Source organism: Echinops telfairi, unplaced genomic scaffold (genome assembly GCF_000313985.2).
Source record: "Echinops telfairi isolate 266 unplaced genomic scaffold, ASM31398v2 ScPeMD7_3;HRSCAF=10, whole genome shotgun sequence".
Taxonomy (NCBI): domain Eukaryota; kingdom Metazoa; phylum Chordata; class Mammalia; order Afrosoricida; family Tenrecidae; genus Echinops; species Echinops telfairi.
In genome coordinates, this window is record NW_022103899.1 from 33288971 (window position 1) to 33299875 (window position 10905).

The window sequence follows — 10905 nt, forward strand, 5'->3', positions numbered from 1 at the left end:
GCAGCATTATACTTTCAGGCGTCCACGGCTTCAACTGACAGCCACGTGGTCAGAGATAAAAGAGAAACTTGAACTCAACAAAACTGTCAATGGCTTCGAAACACTCTTCACACATCAAACTCTTAAACCCTGGAGTAAAGCGTGCTTTTGAAGAGGACAGCCACCGGAAACACCAGGCCAGGATTTTCCTTTCAAACTGGGGGTCCCCTGGGATGTCAGGGGATAATGATTTCAATGAGAAAGGGGCTTGGGCTTGGGTTTCAAATGCCCATGAAAGCATGGTTTCCAATAACCAGTCAGTCCTTTGGGGAGCAAAGCACCCTCTGGTAAGCTCTTGGAATGCTCCGTTCATTCTAGTGCAGATCTGGCCCCCCATTTTGTCTGCCTTCTCACAGCTGATGCCATTTTATTCCAAATCCTTTTGTAAGGAAGGAGAAGGAGGAGGAGGGGGAGGGGGAGGGGGAGGAGACGGGGGAGGGTGAGGGGGGAGGAGCTTGGGTAGAACAGGTAATCATTCACAAGTGTCAATCCTCCCAGAAGAACAGGTTCAAAACCATCCACTTAGCACCCACCAAATTCTCCAGCCTATTCAAAATGTCAACAAGCGACCCCAAAGCCAGCAAGCACCACCAGCGGCCCCCCTGCTCTGAGGAAGGCTGGGGCCGATTACAAAGGACCTCACTGAGGCAAGCGAAGTTACCACACATTTCAGACACTGAGGACCAAAGGGCCTTTGTTCTGCACCCGTTCGAATGATGTCTTGTCAAGACCAAGGGGCAGCACACAGTGATCACTCTTTTGCACTCTCTTTCTTACTCGCCCCCCCCCCCCCCAAAAAAAAACAACCAAAAACTTTCCTTGTCATACATCCTTGCATTGGTCAGTTCAAAAATCAACTTAAGTATTCTAAACACCTAACAAGAGCAGCTCCAGCCCTGGAGAGAACATTTCTAAGTCTTGGCAGTCAGGGCCAAGAAATACCATCAGTGGTGTGCGTGCATTCACACTGGAGGCTGCTCGGGAGGGGAAAACAAAAGAGGCAACACAGTCTAGTTAGTCTGAAGTTTCGTCTAGTGCACTGACTGGAGGTGCTGCGGGTTAATGCGGCTGAGGTTCCAGACGCCTCCCATACCCTTCATCCAGAAAGGAGGTACCACACATTCAACGATTGGACGCCCTCATGGCCATTAAATGCACTCAACTGCAGTTGATAACTACGAGATTGTCAGCAAGCAGTGCTCCAGAAATTATTTCTATGTCTAGGTTTTTCAATCTTTGGAATAAAACTGATTTCCTTTTAATACCTTCCAACTAACATATAGGAAATTGCCTCCGGCAAGTGGGTAGATTTTGTGTGTTTTAGGGTGGGTGTTTTTATTCACTTCTTTTTCCCTTTTTTGGTCTGAATTGACAAAAGAAAACAAGAGAAGACGATTCTAAGGGCCAGACCTCGAACTGCCACAGATATCCAACTGGTTATGTACAGCATTGGTGATACAGAGGCTTCTTTACCCTGCGATGAGCGGTTTCAACATGTCAGAGAAATCAAAAGATGCAGAAAGCCGAAGAACCAAAATGCCAAGGATCTTGAAGGTTGCTGTCATGTGTGGGTTTGTGTTTCTTATAGTATGGTTTCCTTTTCAATGACTTCTGTTTTGCATCCCCAGTGTACACAGGGTGGCATTTTAACAGTCAGTGAGTCCAACAGGAGGGAAGCCAGCTGGGAGAAAGGAGCAGCAACCACGGGTGGACCAAATGCCATCTGTGTGTTTGAGACATGTCTTGAAGGGATGGTCCCAGAATATACAAAATATACAATCTGTCCCAATAACCACCCCGCTTGCTTGCATAGGCCATTGGATGGTCCCAAAGGCAGTCTTTGGAGTTGAGGCCAGAGCCAGCTCGCTAAGAACGAGGGTAGATGGAAACCGACATGGGGTGGGTGGGGGTGGGATGGAAAGTGAGGAAGGTCAACCCCTGGAGTCAGCTTGCCGAGTGAAAGTGAGCCCTCTGTTGGTCCTGGGTGTCCTACATCACAAGTCATGGTGGACCCCGCCAAAAAGTTCTAGAAAGACGTCTCTCCCGTTTGCCCAAGAGAGAGACACCTCAACCCTTTCCTGAAAGGTCAACCCTTCCTTCCCACCATGGCATTTCTGAGGTGTGCATTTTAACAGGTAGGGTCCTATGAGCTCTGGGGGTCATGTGAGAGAGGGCGTTTGGATGATGTTTGGTGAAGCCCCTAGACCTGGGAGGAATCCTCCGTTTCCCCCACTCCTGGAAAGAGTCGTATTTTTGGCTTTTGTCAGGTGGTAACCCAAAGTTAGGTTATATATGCAGCTGCCCTTTGAGACTAGCGACATCTATGCGGTGACTGGTTTTAGGGTCGCAATGACACACAACACAGTGGTCGATGACTCGGAGCTGAGGTCATCGTGCCGCAAGGAGGATGAGAACGCGATGTCCCATCTGATTGGCTGCTTTGAGAGCTGGGCCTCCAGGTGCCGAGACGGTCCCGGAGAAGGTTAGTCCATGGAGAAAAGGTAAAACATTTAAGCTTCCAAATCAGCTTTTCAAGTTTTCGTTAGCAAAAAACAGAGAGATTAAAAAGAAAAAATCTAGCACTGGCAATAAAGGTGAGGCTCAAGGGATAGACTGTCATTTTCATCAAGGACTTTATCCTCTTGGCCACTCTGCAGTCATGCTAGAAGTTTCCGGAATCCCTAGTGCATATGGTGTGCAAGAGTCAACAAAGTAAGAAAAAACAGAAATAATAAAAAAACCAACTCCTCCCTTTAGAGTGAAGTCTAGAGAAATGCAGGCCAGAAAGGTGATAGGTGTCATTCCGGAGTCTGCCGCCACTAAGGCCGTTGGTATTGACTCGAAAGATCTCGAGCGTGCTAAGAAGAACCCAACCGATCAAGAGTCCCGTGAGGAAGTCTGACTGACGCACGGAGCGGTAGGGCTTTTCACACACAAAGGACAAATAAACCAAGAGTTCATTTTGGCTACCAAACTGCAATTTGGTTTTTCTAGGTCAGGTTTCCCTCAACTATTTCAAAAGAAACGTCACTGCAACACACACGCAACTTTATGACGTTGTGTCCTCCCGTCTGGCTGCACTGAGAAGCGCATGGAATCGGCCCTCTTACTGCCATCCACCTGCCGAGACAACACATCCAAGTTCTTTGATTTCCATTGGCAACAACGGGGGAGTGGTTCCAATAGTGCTGAGTAGGCAGCCCGTCTGCCCTGCTGAGTTCACCTGCTTGCCTTGTCTCCATCTTCTACCATCTGGCTAGGGCAAGGCGTAGAGAATAGACGTATATATTTTAAATATAGTTGAGTGCATGACAGTGGGGATGTGCGTGTATCTGTGTGAGTGTGTGTGTGCACAGAGGTTTATAAGTGAGAACTTTCTTCTGCGAGGCACTGGGTCCCCGCCTGAAGTCCAGTCCCCTGCCTCACGGCCTTTCCTTCAGACAGCAGCCGACGCCATGACGATTCTGGCCTGTCGGTCTTCAGATATGTCTCTTCATATGGAGGGCCAGGTGATCCGACCTGGAAAAACACCTAGGGAATACAAACAACATGGATATGAGAGGTTCACGAGAAAGAGCTCGGCTTCCACCACCCCTTAGGAGACGATCCAAACCCCAAACCATGCTTCACAGTAGCTGTCAATTCAGTTTCCACTCACAGAGACCCCCCTGTGTTTTGTGGTAAAATTGTGCTGCATGAGGTGGTAGAGTTGTGACTTTTTGTAAGTAGAGAGTCAGGCCTTTCTTCCGCTGTGCCTCTGACTGGGCTTCAACGGAGAGACTTTCAGTTAGTAGGCCAACCCTTCATGGTTTGTGTCGCCAGAGCTAGAAAATGATCAACCCAACTTTAAAGAGGATCAGGAGCTGTGTAGGGATCGACAGTGTACCCCCAGTGTACCCCCAGGTCTGGGGTCCGACTGTCTGGATGCAGATCTCCATTTTTCCAGTGGCGGGGTGACTCTGAGCACGTTAACCTGTTTGTGCCTTAATTCTTCCCCAGTAACATGGGCCCACAGTGAAGTCTCAATCAATATCAGGATTGTCAGCATCGTTAGAACTCAAGAAATAAACACGAAAGTGATTTGGAAACTGCACACATCATACATACTCTTTTATACCGTACACAGAGTTAAACAAACAAACAAACAAACAAAAAATTAACCGGGATCCTTGAAGAAACACTTCAAGTTTCAGTTTCCAGATTCCAGTCTTGAGTTTTACAATGAGATCCCAGAAATGCTGCCTGGAACACTGATCGGCCTACATCGGCACTCTGTATTCAAGTCAAGGAAAAGAATGGCGGCAGGAGCTCCTGTTTATGGACTAGGTGAGAGTACGCAGACGTTGTGCTTGTGCATCCCTGATTCCCCCAGGAACGGCCTCACCAGCATTCTACAGTAAGGATTCAAGTATGCACACCTTGCCTATGTGTGTGCGTGTGTTCACAGTGCCTGAAGGAAATGCAGGCTCATTCACATAGTTAATGAGTAGCAGATTTGGGATCAGGATCCAGGCAGTTCTGCTAAACCCACTCCTTTGAACCATTTCCTGGCCTCTAAGGGCCAGTCATGAAGAACTTCCTCAGCTTCACCCTGGCTGCAACTGCTGCCTTCATTCCTTCCTTTTCCTTTTCAATGGGATGGCAGTGCTCTGTGTTCTTGGGAACATGGCATGACCCTCCTCCAATGACTGCAGTTATGCCCACCATGATCTGATAAGGAATTGGCAGGTAACCCGTAACGGTCAAGGAGCACCCGCTCTGGGACCACTACTGAAACGAGACTCGAAGAAGTGCTCTTCTTCCCTGGGGTCTGATAAGCCATTAAATACAATAAACCTCATGTTGCTGAAGCCCCTAATGCCACGGTGAGAGAGAGCCTACGTGGGGACAAAGTCCACAGAGAAAAAGCAGAGCCAGGAGATGGCAAGAGAGAGGAGTTCTGATGGTCGTCCCTCAAATCTTGGATCCAGCCAAGTCTAAAGACAAATCTAATTATGTTCTTCTTAGTTACCTGAGCTTAGTAAGTAGTGTTTGAAGCTAATGCCAGTCTGAGTTAGGTTTCTGTACCTTCTAACGTCCACAGTGGACATTTCCATATCCTTGTAGCCTACAATCTACAGTTCTGGCTAGAATTCCAGTAACGTCAGCAGATAAGTAAGACAGCAATTGTTTTTAGATCTCAGTGTGTGCTTTCCCTCAGGATTCTTCTCTTAAAACGAGCCACTCTACAACTGACGAGAAAGTTCCCAGGCAACCCTGAGGCCTGCGCTAGCCCCACAGTCCCTAACTCCTGGAGGATGGGAGCAGGTCAGCAAGGCTTCCTGTTTGGTGCAGCACTTTCCTGTGTCTGTTCATTCTTCAAACAAACAAGGAAACCACCCTTTCCCCTCAACCCAGCCTGCTCCACACCCTCAGTCTGTGTCTGTGGCCACGTCTTGAATGGGGGTGTACAGGCATGGTAGAATCAGAAGAAAATCAGTCAAACTGAACAGAGGCAAAATGAAAAACACGCAAGAATGGGAGAAGGGCCACATGAAACCATTCAATCCAAGAGCCTGTTGATACCCACTTCTTTCAGGCTCAGATTTGGGATGACCATATTTGGATAATCCCTTTGAGTTCCCTTGAAAGGAGGTTTGATTTGCTGTGAAACAGTGATAAATTCGCTACAAAAGCAAGTGCTTGTTGTTAGGCGTACATAGAAAAAGCACTGCTGCCTGCTGGGAATTCAACACTGAACTTGTATAACTGTCCTGCCCTTGGGACACAGCTCAGTATTACCCAAGGGTTGTTCCTTTTTCTCCCTCTTCTCTACTCGCTCCTCTTCCTCCTCCCTCCTGCCTGCTCCCCACTTCGCTTCGGCTTGCCCTCAACCCGACAGGCTAGGGAAGAAGACCGAGTTGGGAAAGGTTGGATGTTATTTTTTTTTCTATGTGTGTTCATTTGGTTTTTGTTCTTTCCTTTCTTTTTTTAGCTAACATCCTTACAAGAACCCCAGAAAGCAGATTTTACTCTGACCCTGATTATCAGATGAAATAGTCACTAGAAGGAAGGAAAAAAAAATCTAAGACAAGATCTGAGCCCAGGAAGTCTCACGGCACAGTGTCTGAGAAATGCCAACAGTAACCTGCTTGATTGCTCCCTAAAAGGTGGGCGGTCCGCTTAGACCTGCCTCAGAAGAAAGCCCTGAACATCTCCTTCCAAAAATCCAGCCTGTGGAAACCCCAAGGAGCACGGTGACTCTGGCTCCTCTGACTTAAGTCAACAGCCACGAGTCGTACTGGCAGCTTGACTTCAGAGCCCATACCCTTGGCCACACATACTTTTAACACCGAGAGAAGTGGAGATCTGAGCTGTTCACTTCAGTGGACTGTGACAGGCAGAACAGTGACCCCTCAACATGTTGCCATCCTATTCCCCAAGACTCGGACTACGTTAGATTACAGAAGGGGGGGGTCAAGGTCATCGATGGAACCCTGGTTTGCAATGGCCAAGTGCTTTGTTTTGAAATGAAAGGTCAGCAGCTGGACCCTACCAGCTGCTCTGTGGGAGAAGACCTGACTAGGTATGTGCTCCTGTAAAATTTCAGCCCAGTAATCCCGCTAGGGTAGTTCTACTCGGTCCTATGTGGCCGCTGTGAGTCAGAACGGTGACGCGTAACCATAGGAAGAGAGGATGGTCCGGCCGCAATGTAATCACTAGATTCCTTGAAAAGGGAAGGGGAAGCGAAAGAGCAGTGTGGAGAAGTGTAAGAAGGACCTGGCCCAGAAGTGCTGGCTGGGAAGATGCAGGAAGAGGGTGGCAGGCCAAGGAATGCAGATGGCCCCTGGAAGCTGGAAAGGGCAAGGAAACCAATTGTCCCCTAGGGCCTCCAGGAAAGAATGCAGCCTGGCCAACTCCTAGATTTTAGCTCAGTGAGGCCCAGGTTGGAATTTTAGCTTAAAGACCGGTCCAACTGCAACTCAGGGTTGTTTCAATCAGCCAGCTTTCTGGTCGTTTCTAACAGAAGCAAACAGAAAGCCAACCCAGCGAGGCATCAGGCCAGGTGTGGCAGAGGACCTCTGAGAAAGCAGAGGGGTGGCACCAAGAACCCTGGCTGCTCAGAGCTGACAAGAGCAGGCATAGCTGCTATTCAAGAGGCGGGGAGAGCTGAGGCCTGGCAGGGCACTGTCACCCTTTCTATTCCCTTCCACAGACTGGGAACTGGCATGAAAATAATATGCTTGATAGGGAATTTCCTTTGTAAGCAACCTTCTGATAATATGGTACACCTACCAAAGCTAGAAACAATATACGGTGTCAAGAAGAAACTCAGATGTTTTCCAGCTCATACAACTCATAGCGACATGATAGGTCAGGGTAGAACTGTCCTTGCGGGTTTCCAAGACTGTTTACGGGAGTAGAAAACCTCTTATTTCTCCTGAGGATTGGCTGGTGGTTTTGAACTGTCTATCTTGAGGTTACAAGTCCAACAGGCAACCACTATGCCACCAGAGCTCGAGCGGGATTGAAAAGGTGGAGAGCGTACCCTACCAAGTTAAAACTACAAGGTCAGCGGTTCAAACCTACCAGGTGCTTCAAGGGAGAAAGATGTTCCCCTATAGACTTGCAGCCTTGGAAATCCAAAGGGGCAGCTCTACTCTGCATTACAGGGGCAGGGCTTCGGAATGACTTAACGGCAGTGAATCAGTGTCTCTGCGATGGAATGGAAGTGATGGCAGTAAGCATAGTTTTGAGTCTGGGTACTCTGTCAAAAGCAGAAAACTTCTGAGACCCAAGAACAGAGGCCACCTCATTGCGTTCTGGCTCTCACAGCTTCTGCTGCCTCTGCGTTCCAGCTCTTTCTTTTGCTTCGAGCAACTACTGATGTCGGGCTAAGTATCTGGTAATATACGGGCAAGCCTCTGCCTTCACCATTCACTTTCAGGGGTGGGGTGGGGTTTGGGGGAAGATGAAAAATACATCACATCTTTAACCTGGTATGAAATACAATTGTACCCATGCTAGATCACATCAGCAGCGTCATTTGCTCAAATCTAGGAAGATGCTTAGAATTAGACCAGGGCCCTCAACATCGAGGTTTTTATTTAAATTCAATCCACCAGCCAGCTCCTTGGTCATGATTAATTTATATTTATTGATTTATACTTGCTGAGCTCCACACAGGAATAGTAAAAGGTGGGTGATAGATAAACCCAGCATCGAGAAATGCAGAATCAAATCATTCTCAGGGTAATATACCCCCAGAGGGTCTTTATAACCAGACAGCAGTGAGATGACCTTAAATAACAAGGTCTTTCCGGATTGAAATGGATGGATTCAGAGAACTAGCTACACCCCAACAGTCACTTCTCAGCCTTATGGAAAAGGCACACTATTGTCATGTGGGTCTTAAGGAAGGCCCATGACTGTCAAAGCCAAGCAGCAAACCTCTAGGAGACAAGAGGACACGCTCTCACTGCCATGGAACAGGGACAGAAAACTTCATCTTTCTCCTGCAGAGAGGCTGGTGGTTTCGAACTGCTGACCTTGCAGTTAGCAGCCCAACATGTAACTCACTACCCTACCAGGGCTCCTTAAAGGACTAGATGCTGGTGAGTATTTCTTGCTATTTCTAAGTGGGCTGAGCGATAGATCAAAATACACCCCCTTTCCTCCAAGATGCCTAAGAATTTGGAGATGTATTATCCCAGTAGCAGGCCCTACACTCCCACTCTCAGCCCCACCCCACACCACCCCTGGTTTATAATTGTGCTGAGTCAGTGGACACAATGCAACACAGCCCTATTTGCCACCATCGGCAGCCTCACGCTCTTCCGGGTAAGAGACACAACTCCTGAATGCTTCAGGCAGCTGGTCAGTGGGTGGGCTAGTCGGGAAACGGCATAGCCACTCCATCACTTTCTTCCCCCACCCAATCCTGAAGCTAGAGGTCACAAAACCCACCGTCTGCAGCGTCTAGGCAGGAAAGTCCAGTGCGTGCAGCGGGCTGTGTGGAAGAAATCCAGAGCATCCCGAGTGATCGGTTCCCATTCTTGATGAAGCCAACGATATGAACAGATGTCGCGCTCCTCTAGGAGGATGTCTCAGCAGAAAGATGAGGCTTTTTGCTCCCAAGTAGAATCCCAGTCTTGGAAACCCACAGGGGCAGCTGTATTCTACCCTATTGGGTCGTTATAAGCCAGAATTGACTGGAGGGCAGTGACTTTTATAAGAGGAAGTTGCCCTGGTGGCAGAGTGGGCTAAGATCTGGGTCATGAACCATGTGGTTGGTAGATCAAACCCATCAGCAAGAGAAAGACGAAATTGCCTGTTCCTATCGAGATTCGCAGTACAGGTTCACAGGCTTGGAAACCCTGTGGAGTGGTTCTATTCTGCCCTATAGGGTTACTATGAATTGCAATTGACTCAGTGGCAGTGGGTTTGACTTTGGACTTATAAGAAGAAATAACAGAGTAAGCAGGATGACACAGCAACTGGTGGTCTGCCATTGTGTTGGGAAAACGCAAGGAATGGTGGAAACCTGGGGAAATTAGTGATCACAGGGCCATTGGAAATGGGTCATCATTGTCATTGAGCTCCAATAAATGATGGCCACATGGGAATGTGAACCCACAGTGGTCAGATCTAGTTTTTTCAGATAAATCGAGAAATAGAGAATTTCATGTAACATCTAACAGATTGAAAACTTGCCTCCCCCCTCTCAAAAAAAACCAAGCACATGAATTTTTTACTCATTAATAAGCAAAAAAAATAAATAAATAACAGACTTGGGTCATGTGCAAAATACCTAGATGAGCCTGAATGCTCAAGTGTACAGAGACAACATGGAGGATTTCTTGTGCTCATTCACACAGGTACCAAAAGGTCACGGCATCCTGCTAAGGACTACAGATGCCCTCTGTTTCTGAAGGTCAAAGTCTTCTAAGCTGTGCCAACTCCCCGGCCATTCCAGGCTTTCCTTTCATCTGTGTGAAGGCCACTCCACTCCCTGATGCCACCTCCCAGATCTGCTCTATTCTTAGCACCATCACCACAACAAAAGTGCAAGGTGCAGGCTGCCTGCCTGCATGCCAGGAGACTGCTACCCCGGGTTTCCAACACTGCTGAAATGCACGGACTCCTGGCCCAGCCTCAGGAGGCTGCTTGACTCAGAGTCAGTCCCACATCACCCCATTGGTACCATTTGCTCTGCCAATCTCTCACTCCACACACCAAAGTGTATTTTATGGAAGAAAGCAAGGCAAGAGACTATCAAATTATCTGTCTCTGCCAGGCTTTTCATGGAAAAGTTCCAGGAAGTTTGAAATATTTATCCATATAAATCATGCAGCCTAACACGAAACCCACTACACCATCAGCATTCCTTAAGCAGCTTGGACAGCGTTCCCATGGCCTTCCTCCCTCTCCACATGCCCCACATTTCCCATTGCTACCATGTATAGCTGTGCACACCAGCGTACTTTTATACCTCACAAATGCTCGGGCTTCGTGAGCTTAGGAAAGCCTCCTGGGGCTTTGTGGGGAGAGATACCTTCTGTGTTGCTTCTTTATGAGCAGCCGGGGCTATAGAGACTAGACCCAGCACTCAACCGGAGAATCAAGAGAAGACTTGGGCTCTGGGTTGTGCAAAAGGAACCCTGGCAATGGAGTGAGTTACCGCAAGGGGTGCAGTTTGAAAACACCAGCTGCTCGGAGGGAGGAAGAGGAGGCTGTCTCCTCCCGGGAAGAGTTAACAGTCTGGGAAAGCCACAGGGCTGTTCTACTGTCAGCTTTGACTCAGTGACAGTGAGTTGAGTTTGGACTTGGGGTGGTGCAAACAAGTCATGTGCTCTCCACTGGCGAATCAAAACGCTGGAGACCCAG

At 48.2% G+C, this 10905-nt stretch overlaps 1 protein-coding gene across 1 annotated transcript in view; it reads right to left on the reverse strand.

The window, feature by feature from the left end:
* Window positions 1-842: 842 nt before the first annotated feature.
* Window positions 843-10905, reverse strand: part of KLF7 (Kruppel like factor 7) — a 56451-nt gene continuing 46388 nt past the window's right edge. Inside the window, exon 3 of the mRNA XM_030887483.2 lies at window positions 843-3570. Coding sequence (XP_030743343.1) covers window positions 3519-3570 — 52 coding nt within the window. The 3' untranslated portion in view covers window positions 843-3518. The remainder of the gene's footprint in view (window positions 3571-10905) is intronic.